This window comes from Rhineura floridana, chromosome 8 (assembly GCF_030035675.1).
Source record: "Rhineura floridana isolate rRhiFlo1 chromosome 8, rRhiFlo1.hap2, whole genome shotgun sequence".
NCBI classification, from domain to species: Eukaryota; Metazoa; Chordata; class Lepidosauria; order Squamata; family Rhineuridae; genus Rhineura; species Rhineura floridana.
Window position 1 is genome coordinate 49,975,028 of NC_084487.1, and position 15,752 is coordinate 49,990,779.

Here is a 15,752-nt window from a genome sequence, read left to right on the forward strand (position 1 = left end):
AATCAAAACAGGAGCAATCTTGGGCGCTGGAGGTGGGGGCAGGGGGGGCAGGCAAATGCTAGTGGGCAGAGAGAAGAAAAAGACAGAAGTCATGTTAAGGGAGGGGCAGGGTTAGAGGGAGGAAAGGCAGCCCCGGTGCCAGAGAGTGGTCAGGTTGGGCAGTAGCTGAGGGCCTCTGTGGCTGAGAGGGGTTTCTGTTGCTGGGAATGAGTATATGTAGCTTCTGCTCTGCAATCCATGCTAGCGTCGGATCATGGACCATGCACCCTGCAACACGATGTTGGCATGGATCATGGAACAGGAGCCACCCTTCCAGGCAACACCCCTCCCCCCACTGGCATGGGCTTAAAATAGGCCTGGCCACACCACTTCCCATGTTGCCACATTAGCGTGCCAGTGTGCTGTGCCGCGACTGCCGAGGGCCCACTGCAGTCTGGTGCCCAAGAGCCTTCTACAGTCTGGTGCCGGCTCTGAGGAAAGGCATGTCAGGTTGTGGGTGGGGGAGAGATTTGCTAGATCAAAAGAAAGCAGCAAGTAAGATGCAGAGGCACCTGGGAGAGTGAAGAACAGCAGCCACATGGGAGGGAGGGCACTCTGGCCATGAGGATAGGAGCAGGGGGAGGGAGGAAGGAAGGAGGGTTGGAATAAAGTGAGCTTCGTGTCAGTTCTAGGTGCTTCCTTTTCTCTCTCTCCCTCCTTGGAGTGAACTGTGGTGGCAACGAGGCCTCAAAACAAATGCACATGACCCCACTCCTCTTCTTTCCCTCACTCCCCCCCGTCCCCTTCCACCAAAGGGAGGGTCTTCTGGAGGGGGGGGAAGAGTGGAGTAGGCAGTGAATGTGAGGGTGGAATCCTCCTCAACTGGCACCTCCTTTCTCTCCCTCTTTCTGAGGCAAAGGGGCGACCTCCCCTTCTTCCTTTCTCTTCCTCACCCAGCCCCAATCACCACCACCTTCAGCTTAGCCTGGTAACAGCCTGTATGGCCTACAGAAATATGCACGGAGAGGGGAGAGTGTGCCGCCGCTGCTGCATGTCTCTTTCTGTGTCATTCACATTTCAGAAGTCTGGTGGGTTATGGGAGGGGTCACGAGGAGGCCAGAGGACCCCCTCTCCTACACACACACACACCTCCCACTCAGTACATGTTGGCCAGCATGTCTGCGCTCTCTCTGTGCTCTCCTCCTCCTGCTATTGCTGCTGCTGCCACTGGTCCAAGCAGCATGCAAAGGCTAGGGCTACCCTTCTCCACAAGGGAGCCCAGGAAGAGCTATCAGCAGCTGGTCTCCTTGAGGGGGTGGGACGAGGAGCCAGGAATGAAAGTTGGTTGCACCTGCTCAGTTTGTTTCAGCCCGCATGAAGACTTTTAGAAAATAAATAAATAAATGATTCCTCTCTTGGGTCTTCGTGACCCCCCCAGGATGACTTCCTAACCCCCCTTGGTATTGTGGCCCCCAGGTGGGGAACCACTGTAATAACGCAGAGATGATAACAGTTAAAGTGCACACAGTTCCTAACTGCTTGATTATATATAACAATGCATAGATCATATATTATGAAATACATACCAATCCATAGAAGCTAACAGTTAAGGCGCACACAATTCATAGCAGCTTGATCATTTACTGTAAAGTGCCCCAAAATCACTTCTCATCTATTCCATCAGGGACCACTCTTCTGTCAACAGTAACTGGCTTCAGTCACCTCCTTTAGTCTGATCTCTCACTCCAGACACCCACTAAAGACATCAAATAACCAAGAAACGTAGAGTGTGTATGTGAAATCACTCACCAACCATTATAAAATAACAATACAGAAATCCTGCAACCTAAGACCTTAACAAATGTTTCTTTTACAGCATATTGAGTAAACATTTAAATTTGTAGAAAAATGCACCTTTTCCCACAAAGAAATCTCCAATTTTTTTTTAAAAAAGAACCTCACTTGTTTCATTCTAATATTAGCTAATTTTGACTTAGTTAGGGTTGCCAGGTCAGAAGCATCCCAAACCCTGAGATTTTGGGGGCAGGCCCTAGTGATGTCATAGAGAAGTGCCTGAGTGATGTCATAGGGGCAGCCCCAAGTGATGTCATGGGGTGGGCCTGAGTGATGCCATTAAGCATGATACATTAAGCATCAACCACAGTTGCTTGACGCATACAATTCAAACAAAAACATTTCTCTGATTGGAAATTAAGATAGAAATCTTAGCTAAAAGATGGAGCCTGGGTAGGGAACATTTAATATAGCCTACTTTCTTCTGGCAAAAAGGGTTTAAATGCCCTCAGGCCAGGCCATTCACCAAAAGGCCATTGTAGGAAGAAAGGAGCCTAGTGTTGTGGAGATGTTAGTTGGAAGCACTCAGGAGTAAAGATGGATGCATCCAAAGGCTGCAATTCTAAATACTCTTACGAAGGGACTAAGCCTCATAGAACTCAATAGGACTTACTTCTCAGTAGATATGGTTTCAGTAGTGTTGGTAAAGTTTGACCAGGGATCCTCTGCAAAGACATCCATATCCAAGTAAGATTGGCAACCCCCGCCTGGAATGCCCTGCCCCTACATTTTAACATGGCTGTTCCAAATTTCTTTACAGATTTGACCCTTCACTTCAGGAAGAGGTCTAAGAAATGAGTTAAGAGTAAGAAGATTCTCTAGTCTATTCTGTCTCCCCTGCGGGCTGCTATAAACTCACTTTGACAGCCAACCCAATTCCAGTGCATAACAATTGACAGAGAGAAAACAACACATGGTTTGGTCTACCTTCATAGGCAGCAGCTTGGGAACAACAACAGTTGCAGCCATGTTGCCCAGTATGTGAATTCTCTTTTACCACTATTGGGCAAGAAACAAACCATGATGCAAACAACAAGGTGCATCATCAGCGAGTTTAAGGGGGTTGAGCAGAGCGCATGGAACCATTGTTGTTGCTTCTATAGATGAAAGGGAGTGAGTATAAAGGTAAATGAAATGCAAATAGAAAAAGAAAAAGACAATACAGTGATGATTTCCTAAATGCAATGCCATACCACCACCACCAGATTCCTACGAGTAAGGCAGAAAACTCAGCATGCTACAACCAGTCAGGATTCCTAACAAAAAAACAAAACTAAAAAAGTCCTGGCAGCCAATTAGCCAAGGTCACAGAAATCCCCATGCAGCACAACCTGAACCAGAGGCTGCAGTTAGTGCAGAATGCTTTGGCACAATTGTTGACATGAGTGAGTCCCTATCAGCACATAATACCTCTGCTCTGAAAACTGCACTGGTTGCTGATTTGCTACCAGGCCAAGTTCAAGCTGTGCTTTCCATGTTACGGGTGCTACATAGTACTTCTATTGCTCTTGTAAGAAATCAGTCCTTTAGTGTGGCAGCGCCTACGCTTTGGAACTCCCTGCCTATTGACATTAGCAGGTGCCTTCATTATACTCTTTTTAGCACCTGCTAAAACATTTTTGTTTAGGCACTCCTACCCAGGCAGGTAGAAGTTATTATGATTTTATCTGGTTTTAACTCATTGTTGGGTTAATTATTTTGAATATTATTAGATACCTGTCTTTAACTGTTTTTGCCAATAATTTTGTTTTAATTCTTTCTGTAAAGTGCTTTGAGATTTTTTTACAATAAAGTGATATATAAATGTTGTAATTAAAATACATAAATAAATTTTAGAGTCACTGTGGCCCTTGGATCTCTTTCCACTTTTAGGAACAAAGGAATCTGCCTTATACCGAGTCAGGCCATGAATACTGATGACATGGACTAGCATTGGCTCTCCAGGATTCCAGGCCATAGTCTTTTCCAGAGATTGAATTTTGGACCTTTGCATGCAAAGCATATGCCCTGCCACTGAGCTGCAACCCTTCCCGTTTTAAAAAATATATTCTAGAATCGTTCTTTTCAATTCACTAATGAATGCACATCATACGTAGTGCAGATTCACACCATTCATTTAAAGCACATTCAACACACATTTGAAGCACATGAATCCCACCACAGAATCATGGGAACTGTAGTTTGTTAAGGGTGGTGGGAACTATAACTGTGAGTGGGAAATTACACTTCCCAGGATTCTTTAGGGGAAGTCATGTGCTTTAAATGCAAGTTGGATGTGCCTTAAACGTATTGTGTGGATCTACTTACTAATATTTGCCATGCAGGTAAATTGTGAGTAAGCAAGGGCATATTGGCTAAAAATAAGAAACAGCACATGCCAAATTAGAGATGGATCTGTTACATTTATTAAGCTATAAAAGAAATGTTAACTTTGCAATATTGTGAAATGTTTTTTACATGTTAGCAGCAGCAAGAATATGTTATGCCACAAAACAGAGATTAACATCAATTCCTGCTATGGAGGAATAAGAAAATAGAATGTATAACTATGCATTCAAAGCTAATGGTGTGATCTCAGCCTTGGCCTCTGCCCCGTAGGACCTAACAGAGAGGTGGAACCACTACCATATCCACAGTCTTGCTGTGCATGCTGGCCGAGGCAGAAGGTGGGGCAGGCAGATTGCTGTGCCATCTTGGAGCTGTTACATGATGGTAGTGGGACTGGCTCAGGATCCAATGAATTCCACTTCACCTTAACCCCTCCTTTCCCCCAGAAGGCCCTGTTGGTTGCCACCAGCGGGGACCCTGTCTGTGGTGCTTCTGCCCACCTACACTTTCAGTGGGTGGAAGGATGAGCTCTGCACTGCTGGAATGACATTGGCATCACTCCATAGGTAGAAGCTGGCCATCTGGCCAATTCAAATTACCCTTAGCATGGCACAGTTCTATGCTGAGATGAAAACCTTTTATTGAGTTTTTTGGGGGAGAAGGCACATACTTTTACAATCATTACACCCTTACTTAATTTGTTTTAATAGATAAGTATAATGTGTAAAGACTACCATAGGGAAATACAGGGGGAAATGCCCCGTGTTGTGTCTTCTGTCTGAGACCAATGCACTTATTATATAGTTTTGACAACTCATGGCAAGCAGTGAGGTTTAATTACTTTCTTTCAATTAACAGTTTATCTAATTTTTAAATAAATAAATAATATAAAGCAATTATACACATATTCACATACTGAGATACACACATATGTGAATATCTGTATAATTACTTTGTATAATAATAGTTGTTTTATTTTGTTTAGAAAATGAAAAAAAAATACTATCAGCGTTTCCAATAGCAATTTGACTGAAGAAAGTGATAATCACATCAGCAAGGCCCAATTAATGAAATACGTGAGGTTTGCTTGGGCCTGTTTTATTTGGTAATGTTTGTGTCTCTATATATTCATTTTGTTTCTCTTTCCTTCTGCTTCTGTTTGTTCCTGGCTGTTCCAGGCCAGTTACTGGGTGTGTTCTCGTTCTTGATGTTTTTTGTTTGTTTACAGTTTTTACATTCTACTGAAAGAGGTTCCTGGTATTCTTGCCATGCACCCTAATTTTGTTCTCTTGTTTTTTCTGTCTTTCTTCTATAGGTATCTGATTAATGTCACATTTGAAGGGAGGAATTTGTCTTTCAGTGAGGACGGCTACCAGATGCACCCCAAATTGGTTATCATCCTTTTGACCAAAGCAAGGACATGGGACAGGGTAGGATATGTTTGGCAACTCTCAGGCTAGGATTGGGAAGCAGAGGGGTAGAGATGTTCTTTTGAGTGCCGGCTTTCAGAAAGTAGATACTGCTAGTTATTTTCCATCATTTGGGTTATTGATTAATTGAATAACACATGAGTTATTCTCAAAGTTAAGATAAAAATGACATCCTTATTGGAACTTTTATAGGTTTTCTTTTACTTTTTTTTTCAACATGAGGTGTCTATAGCTTGTCGCCCTCCAGTACAACAGAACCCAAGCATGGATGGTATGGTCTAATAAATCCCTAGTGAATATTGCCAGTGGTGTTATAGTATAGATCTGTAGTATAGCTCATGTGGTGTTATAGTATCCACTTTTCAATTTACATGTAAAGTCAACATGCTAGTGAGATATACAGCTCAATGTCGATTATGATGTGTTGACAAGTAAAGTAGGGCTAATTCAGTCTGCAGATCCAGGCAATTGTGACTTTCCCTACTAATGAGCAAACATGAAGCATGATGATACTGAGGCCGCCTTTCTTTGTAATTAGGCTGCAGCCCTCTGCACACCCTCAGCTGGGACTAAGCTCTGTTGAAGACAATGAGACTTACTTCTGAGAAAACATGCATAGGATTTCACTTGAAGCCCCACTGACGTGAATTAGGTTTAAACAGACTTTGTGAGCACAGTTGTGGCATGTGAGAGGAGAAACTTCTTTTTCAATTAATTCAAAACATTTTGATGGAAGTCTCATATACCACTGACAATGCCCCAAGATGACCACAATGATATCACAGCAGTAATAAATGCAAATTTTCTACATAGGGAAGTCAGCCTTATTTTGTCCCTCTTTAGTCTAGAACCTTCTGTATGCAAGATGTGCTGCCTGCACTTCTTAGTTGTCCATGTCATAAATTCTGTACTCAGCAGTCTTCTCATCTAAAGACATAAGACATACCATCTCAGATGCTTGGAGCATTAGCCTAACTTGCTATAGATGTATAGAGAAAAAAATTATAAACTTGGGGGTCAAAGGCCATTACGGTTTCCCCCCTATACCTGCCTACATATATATATATACATATACCAATGAGGAATAACACTTCCTGCATCTAATGAAGAGAACTCTGCCCCACAAAAGCTTATGCCACAATTAATCTTTAAGTTGTCACAGGTCTCTTTTTGTTTGTATTTGATATATCAGGCTAACATGGTCATCCCCTTGCAATTTGTCACCACTGATAGATAAGAAGTCAAAGAAAGACAGATAGAACTGAGAAGTGCATTATTAGCATACTGGTGACAGCTCAGACCACTTCTCCTGGAAAATTCCCTAGTTCTAGTAGCCTCATGTGTACTTTAAACAGAATGAATGTCAAAAGGAATGACATTCCCCCTTCCCCAATAAACATAATTCTGACAAGTGGATAATGAGTAGTCAGCTATAACTCCTTGCCATGTTTTCTGTGGAAGGAGTGAACAGAAGAAGGAAGGAACAAGGAACTAATCAGATGTATTCCATCCAGAATGGGATGCAACCCACCTGAGGCTGATAGATCCAGAGGTGCCACTATAAAACCTGATCCTTGTTCATCACTAGAACGTTGTCCTTCAACAGGCTTTTATACGTTTTTCTGAACCCTCAGAGATCTTGTTTGTCTCTCTGTAGCCCTATTTCAAACAACAGAACAAAGTACAAAAGAGAGAGATTAACCAATCCTTTCTCTTGAAGAAACCTTTACCTGTGTACTTCATCTAACTTACTCTGAAATGGTAGAACACTTTGGCAACAGACACATCAGATGTTGTTCTTGCGATGTCAGATGTTGTTCTAAGATTGTGAGAGGAACACATGATTGCCTTCTACTCTAGCTACCTTACTGGAGTTGGAGACTTAATGCTCAAGGTTTGGTTTATACCAGCTAAAAGACACTCACCAGAGACATTCACCCTCAGCAAAAGAATGGCAGTTGCAGCAATCTCTCTTTTGTATTTGCTCCAGTTAGAATATGTAACTTAATAAAACTAATCTTTTGATCCAATAACAATCTTAGTCCACTCACATAATAACCCCAAGAAAGATCTGGAGGCACACGAGGGTCTACTGCTGATGCTGAACTGGTCTAGCACTTGAAGCTAGCTGGAGGAGAGACCACTGGTAAATATATGTGTTCAGCTCTGAGCTGTTCAAAGGAAGAGTAGGGTAGGCGTGTAATCATGTGTAATAATAGCAAACTTAATTCTCGGAGTGCCTGTCTCTGGGTAGTCTTGTGTGCAGTAGAGGGAATTATTAGCAGGCTTGTGGGAACCCCAAGGACTGCAGAAGTACAAAACTGGGCTCCTGCAGGGAGGAAAGAAATGGAAATGGACTGCCTCAAGTCGATCCCGACTTATGGCTACCCTGTGAATAGGGTTTTCATGGTAAGCAGTATTAAGATGGGGTTTAACATTGCTTCTTTCTGAGGATACTCCTCCCCAGCTGGCTAGGGCCTTACTCAGCTTGCCACAGCTGCACAAGCCAGCCCCTTGATATAAACAAACAAATAAAACATTTTTGGGGGGAGAAAGGGAGGGTAAAAAAAATCACTCCACTGAAGATTGAGCATGCTCGGTGTGTATGGAATGTTTACTGACAGGATGGGGGAGAAAGGAAAACCAAATGGGAAGAGGAATGGAATGGAGTATCTTGGAAGAGGTCACCACTGGCTGAAACCTCTTGCCTCTATGCATATGGAAATGTGGCCATTCTCTTCATAGAATTGCTCATGCAGACCTTTTTTACTGAATTCAAACAAGAAGCCTGGGCACTCTTACTGATACCAAACAAATGTCATGCAGAATAAGTTTTTTTACGCAGAGCGCCAATAGTACATACCTCCAGGATAACAGCATCAATAAGTTTTAGGAATATTATGCTTCTTTTGCTGGGCTTTTTAAAACTAGCTGAGAACTCAGTAGACAATCTTCCTAGACATATGTGGTCTTGGTCTATGTAGTGATGTAAAAAGAAACACTCCTCCATCAGGGAAATATATAGTATCTGTGTCTCTTTAAAGTATTTGAAAACTTCACTTACCTGCACAGGCCAACCCTATCACAGTCTAGCTCACTTTAATAATTTGAGAAATAAATTATGAGAGGGGCATACATTGCACTTACATTAATCGTAAAGTTGCACAAATTTTATCATGTTTCTAGCATTTCAATGCAATAAATGAAATATTTCATAGTCCACTCTTTATATATTGTGTAATTGCAACCCACAACTTCAGTGTATGTTATGTAATCTGTTTTGTGGATTTCTCATAGCAGTGTGAGGCCAAGCCAACACTGTCAAAATGATACACCTGACAGCCACAGTCCCTGCTCACAATTTTATTCCACTTTGTAAGGCTGCCCTGCAGTAGCTTCCAGTTCCTTTGCTTTTCTGCCCCCTTCCCCTCCCGTAGTTTGTTAATAAGTTTGTCCATTGCTTTCTGCTCTTGCTGCATTAACCTAAAATCTTGCCACTGATTAAGCTTGGGATTTTTGTGATTTCTCTCCCGCCCCCCGAACATTTTAGATTTTTGTCTGCCTCCATATCAGATAGAATCAGCCTGAATTATCACTTGGTTTTTAATGCCTATATCGTAAACATGTGTCGCTAGGGCTGTTGAAGAATTCTGACAGAAATGGGAGCATAAATTGCCAATGTTCACTTATCTGTCCCATGTCCGGAATAGAAATCAATCCAGAAAATACAATCACTATTCACTGTTGTTGTTTTTAGTATGCAAGCAATACATAATTGATGATGTTCCCCTCCCTCCATTTTCATTGAGTTTCATTTGCATTGAAATGAATGGTGTTGGCAGTGAGAATAACAGTTTCTGTTGGAAGCTGAATCGTACTGGAATGGAAATAGCGCTGCATGCAATGAACACGGGTCTGAATGAAAATCAATGCCTTCTTACATCCCTATGTGTTGCTTCGTCTTCCTTCAAAATTGTTACTGGAGAGATTCAAGTTAACTTTTAAAATAACAGAACCACCTTGTATCTCTGACTGGAAAACACTTTGATTCTTGAGATGCCTTTTATATGTGCAGTTATTTCTACTTGCTCTCAGAAAAGGTCATGTCAGAGTTTATAGGCATTCTCTCCAGACCTCTGTAGGAATCACAGATGCCTGAGAAAACATCAAGAAGTGGATCATTCATAGCTGATTGGTACAAACATTTTCATCCACAGTAGTTTGGTTCTGAGAATGAAGTACACAAAGAAAAAGCCAATTACCATGTTTTTAAAATTGATGTGATGTAGGTCTTTGTAAGTAAGGTAGAGAGTAGCACAAGACACTGCATCCTATTTTACGTAAAAATAATTGGTTGGTTTTTTTCCTCCCACAAACCAAAAATATTCCTTGACAGTACACTGTTATGGCAAGCCTCAAGGATGCAACATCTCAGCAGGGTCCAAAGTCTTTTAATAAGTTATGAGATGCATTTTCTGATAGATATTAGTTATTCCCAGTGCTCTCAGTAGAAGCAAGGAAGCATTGAAAATCTCAAAATTTTGCTGACCTTCCTTAGTAGGACAAGTCTCCTTGATGTCTGTCTTGAAGAAAACTAGTAAATACACCTCAAGTCTCCTTTCTTTCCATGATGTTTCCTTAACTTATTAAATGATGAATGATTTTTCTTGAAGATGCCATACAAAAGGAAGCAAAGAGAACATGTCTTTCTCCATGAGGACTAATTAATATTGGATCAGTTTGGACTAGGGATGCTTGAGGAAGTTGGTTTCTGTTAAGTCCATTGCAAACACCCTAAAACATTTTTGAAACAAAAGACTTTGAAACATATTAAAACAAAACATCTTTAAAAACATATTAAAACAAAACAAATCTTTTAAAAAAAGCTTTAAAAACATCTTAAAAAGCAATTCCAAGACAGAAGCAGACTGGGATAAGGTCTCTACTTGTTTGTTGAAGGCTTGTTGAAAGAGAAAGGTCTTCAGTAGGCACTGAAAAGATAACAGAGATGGTGCCTGTCTGTTATTTAAGGGGAGGGAATCCCAAAGGGCAGGTGCCACAACACTAAAGGTCCACTTCCTATGTTATTTGGAACAGACCTACAGGAGGCCCTCACCTGCAGAGCGCAGTGATCGACTGGGTATATATGGGGTAAGACAATCTTTCAGGTCTCTCCTCAAGGACTCTCCTGCCCTAGTCCAGTTGAATTATTTAGAACCATAAGAATTGAGAGCAGGAGGCACCCTGAAGTTGCCCATCAACAGTTAATCAGCACCTGGACAGCAGATTGAGCAGGCATGCAAATCACCTGGTCACGGTCTCCGCCACTATGGTGAGATGTACTGTTTTACTACTGAAATGATAATAATTACATATAAATGCTGCATATATATACATTCTCATATGTATATTTTATACAAATCTGTATCCTCTTTTGGTGTGTGTGATGCATTTCCTCTTTTTTGGCAATGTGTAAGTGACCACCCAATTTTGCTGCCACATTTGAGCAGGAACAGCCATAGATACTAGAGAGTCCTGAACAGGACCTGCCTTTGCTCTCCTCAATAGGAATATCTTCCAGAAAGTTCACAATCACAGCAAAGTTGGACATGTCACAAAACATTATCCCCTGTCTCTTCTCCATCCCAGCCACAGGCCTTCACCTGCAATCCTTCATAGTTTATATTACATTTTATAATAAAAATACAGCATCTCTAGGCATTGTTGAATGAGCCCATTCCTGGTTTTTAATACCATTTGCAGGGTACATCAGCAAATAGTAACAGAGAGAAACAAGGGTACATTTCCCTAACATTTTGAAGCTTGTAGAAAATAGGAAGGAAGAAAATCTGATTAACAAAACTGAGCTTGAGATGGAAAGAGAAGGCCTAGCTTGTGCTAAAGGAAACTTGCAGGGAATAAAAGTGCTCTCAGAGCCTTAGGATGTGTTTTCATCTGTTCTGTTCCATTTGCTTGAGATGGTCTCATTTCGATGTCTTTTCTTCGCCTGAGAGTTCTCTCCTTTTTTTCTTGTTTGTTTACTTGCTGTGTTTCACTACCTGGAGATAATTGTTTTCTCCTTTGGACTTTTGGAAGGGAGCACACTTTGTTTTACTTGCATATTCAGCATGCCCTGAAATATTTATTTCCAGCTTGCATTTTTGGTGTTAGAGGTTTGCTTTCATTGAAACATTGAATTGGCAAAATATACTTTTAATACATTTGCCATTGTAAGTTTCACTCAGCCTGCCAAGAGTTGCTTCCCCGACCCCAGACATTGGATCGGTTAGCCCGTCATCTTGTTGGTAACCTGTTTTTTTGTTTTTTGTTTTGCTGACATTGTATCTCATATGGCTTTTTCCACCATCTCAAACCAAACATGTTCACTGCTATGTTCCAAACATTTCTTAGTATTAGGCTGAAAAGCATTGTTTGTCCTTTGTATTATTTATTTATTTATTACATTTATACCCTGCCTTTCTTTTCATGAAACCCAAGGCGGCTTATATATGGTTCCCAGGCAGTCTCCCATCCAGGCACTGGCCAGACCTGACCCTGCTTAGCTTCAGCAGGAGGACTTTGTATTAGTGAAGGATTTCTCTCCCCACCAGTTGGGATTTTTTTTTATGTAAAAGGTTGTCTCCTTATTTACTTAGCCATTCACTGTGCTCTGCAAGAGAGGTCCCCCAACAGGTAACATTTCACTCCATTTGATGTAGGAATCGGGCCTTTAGTGTGGTGGCACCTTTTGAAACTCCTTCCCATTACATATTAGACAGACACTGTCTCTGTTATCTCTTTGGCACCTATTGAAGATCTTCCTTTTTCAAAAAACATTTTAAATGGACATTTTTATTCCACTCTGTGTGCCTATATTATACTTGGAATTGTTTTGTATATGTTTATATTGTTGGTCTTTTACTGTTAAATTGCTTTGGGATTTTTTATAGGGTGTGACTTATAAATGAAATAGTTTTTCATCATTTTAGAGGGTGCACTTTGCCCACTGTTATTCTGTTGTGTGATTCCCTGGACTTTGGTGGTATTTGCTACATTGCCTGATATGCAGTGGAGGTTGTTCTCATATTTACAGTGTGCTCAAGTTACCCTCACATCTTATGATCTCCTCTGTGCGCTTGATACCATTGATTATGAATGCAATGTATCCATGCTGTTTGTTGTCCCTATGCCCAGACTGTATTTTTCCTGAGTCTGAAGGATTTCCAGTCTGCTGTCAGTAATGTTAGTCTGTGATGTTCAAACTTGCATTGCCTCATAGTTTTGCTTGGATTGCAGTTTCCTGATTATATTCTAGAGTTGTGCCATCTTTCACAGAGTTATGCTTTTTACAGGGTTTTAAATTTTAATACTTAATAATTTACTGTGTTCTGCGACATCTTCAGTTCCTATGTACCAAGTATAGGGTTTTTAGTGACAGCCCTATTCTTGTCAGCTTCTACTGTGCAACAGTTTATGATGGGCATATTTCATATCCGCTATGGATGATGACAATGTATATTTATTATACAGTTTGTTCACAAGGATCCTAAATGCTTTACAAATAAAATTAAATACAGGTATTCTTTCAGCACTGCTGAACTGAGGAGTAAATCAGTGCTGCAATATACAATCCTATGCAGTAATTTAGAACAGAAAGTGAGGAAAAGTACAGTATCGAACAATCACAGAGAAGAAAGAATTTCAAGTCAACAGCACATAATTAACTGAATTGCAGTTTTACTTGCAACCATGAATTAGCGTCACCAGCTTTAGGAACAACTACCAAAGGATTCAATGACATTAAGTGGCCAGCAAGTAGTTTGCTTTGCACTACTTCTAAAATGTAACATAATGCAATAAGTTTGTTTTTTCAGTTCAATGTGGGTGTGTTAGTTTAGAAATTATTGGGTCTTATGGCTGAGCACCTACTCAGTCCTGCACTTAGGAGTTTGACTGGATCCAAAATTGCTTAGCTTATGTGAGCTCAAATACTCTGTCTGGGTCAGAGTCATCTGGAGACAACAAAATAGTTCCAGTTTTTTTAATGCCTTCTGCCGGGAATGGAGTATATAGAATTATAGAATAGTAGAGTTGGAAAAGTCCTATAAGGCTATCAAGTCCAACCCCCTGGTCAGTGCAGGAATCCAATTTAAAGCATACCCAACAGATGGCTGTCCAGCTGCCTCTGGAATGTCTTCATTGTTCGAGATCCCACCACCTCCTTAGTTAATTGGTTCCATTGTTGTGCTGCCCTAACAGTTAGGAAGTTTTTCCTGATGTTCATTCAAAATCTGGCTTCCTATAACCTGAGCCCATTATTCTGTGGTCCTGCACTATTGGATGACCAAGAAGAGATCCTGGTCCTCCTATCGAGGCACAGTAAATTTTTACTTGCCCCAAGACTAATCTCTGGTTACCTCAGTACTCCAGTATGTGTACTGATTTCTCCTGGGCACTATCCAACCTGCTATTTTTCACCCATAAAATATTCAGTGATTTGGGCCCTGCATAGAATGCTAGAGACAGCAGCTTCCTCATCTTCTGTCCTCATTATTGCGGCAACTAAGATCACTCTCTCCACTCTACCATCTTTGCACCCAGGGTTAAACTAGATGTAATGTTAATTACGCAAATGCCATTACTAGGCACATTTTTTAGTGTAAATACCAGCTGCCCAAAACGTCAGGACTGTGGGAAGTGGGATGAGAATGTTAACTCTTTCTTTTCCTGCCACAATCCTGATAAAAAGCACTTCTTATAATTTGTTATTTGTAATTTAGGAGATGTTCCCATTGGCACCAGTGAAGGCTTCCCTTGAAATACAAATAGCATCTATGGAAGGGTGGTAGACTGGTGGTTTTCTTTTTTTTATCAGGACCATGGCAGGGAAAGAAGGAGTTAAGCTCTCCACCCTCTAGTAGCAAGGCTTTGATGTGGCTGCTATTTATACAATAAAAAACATGCATGTTAACCATACATGTTATGTCACATCTAATTTGGCTGGAAGTCTGCACTATGAAGGTGCACAGAGACAGGTTTTCTCAAGTGCTTCTCTTTTCCACATTAGAGTCAAGGCAGATATGAGGTTGAGAACCTTGCATTTTGCCTCATAATATGGAGTTCTGCTCACAAGGTGCTGTGGATGAATGTTCATATCCACAAAGTTACTTTTTAACCTCATCATATTTTCGTTCTGGGCTTTCATTTTTTGCATTTGCAACACTGATACACAGATCTACCCATTGCATTGTTCTGGATAGACTGGGGGAGAAGAATTAAAAAGGAAAAGGATTTTTAAAACTACAGAAGATAGTAAAATCTATAGTCAGTACTGTAGTGGCAAATTCAGAAGTGCAAGGTCCCCTCATGATAGTCACAGTCCCTCCCCCTTTGCTGCTGAGTTGAGAATGAGATCCTTGTTAATGCCTTCTCCCACAACTTCCCTAGGAACCAATCAGGGTGAGAGTGTTAACTATTGAAAAGAGTATTGTCAGTGGCTGACTCACCTCTTTTCACTCTGACTAGCTCCAATCCGCAGGAAAGGACATGTTAGAAACATGTTAGAACACACTCCTCTTTCATGCTAATTGGCTCGTAGGATGCTGGAGACATTGGGACCCTGTTCCTAAAAATTAAAGGGTCTAAGACCTGGATGATTACACCCCTGCCTACAGTAAAACCTGTGCTATTATAAATCTTAATTTAAATAAAAAACCAACTTGCTGAAATATTTCCCCTTCCCTGTAATCTTAGACACTTGGAAGGATTATATACTGTAATGAATTCCCACATCTGTTAGGCAGCTGAGGTTTCTCTATATTCTCAGAGGTTTATACTATTACTGAAAACAGCTTTTAGCATGTGTATTAATGGTGTGGTTTTGCAAAACAATTGATAGATGCAGTCTTTAAAGTAATCTACAAGGCCGGTTCTAAAGGGCGGCCAGGTGGGGCACTGGCCTGAGGGCCCCTGGAGCTACAGGGGCCCCTCCACTCCCCTTCCGTGGTCCGCAGCTGCTTCCGCAGATCGTGGAAGAGGAGCGGAAGGGCCCAGGGCAGGCTGGTACCCAAGGGCCCTGGCATGCTTGGGGCTGGCCCTGGAATCTACACATATTTGAAGGGAAACTTGCAGGAAAAAAAGGCTTATTTGGGATGATCCAAG

At 41.3% G+C, this 15,752-nt stretch overlaps 1 protein-coding gene across 1 annotated transcript in view; it reads left to right on the forward strand.

Annotated features, from left to right (window-relative positions):
- The window catches only part of GRIN2B (glutamate ionotropic receptor NMDA type subunit 2B), a 326,614-nt gene that overhangs the window by 191,779 nt on the left and 119,083 nt on the right, over positions 1-15,752 (forward strand). The window contains exon 4 of the mRNA XM_061582819.1: positions 5,477-5,591. Coding sequence (XP_061438803.1) covers positions 5,477-5,591 — 115 coding nt within the window. The remainder of the gene's footprint in view (positions 1-5,476; positions 5,592-15,752) is intronic.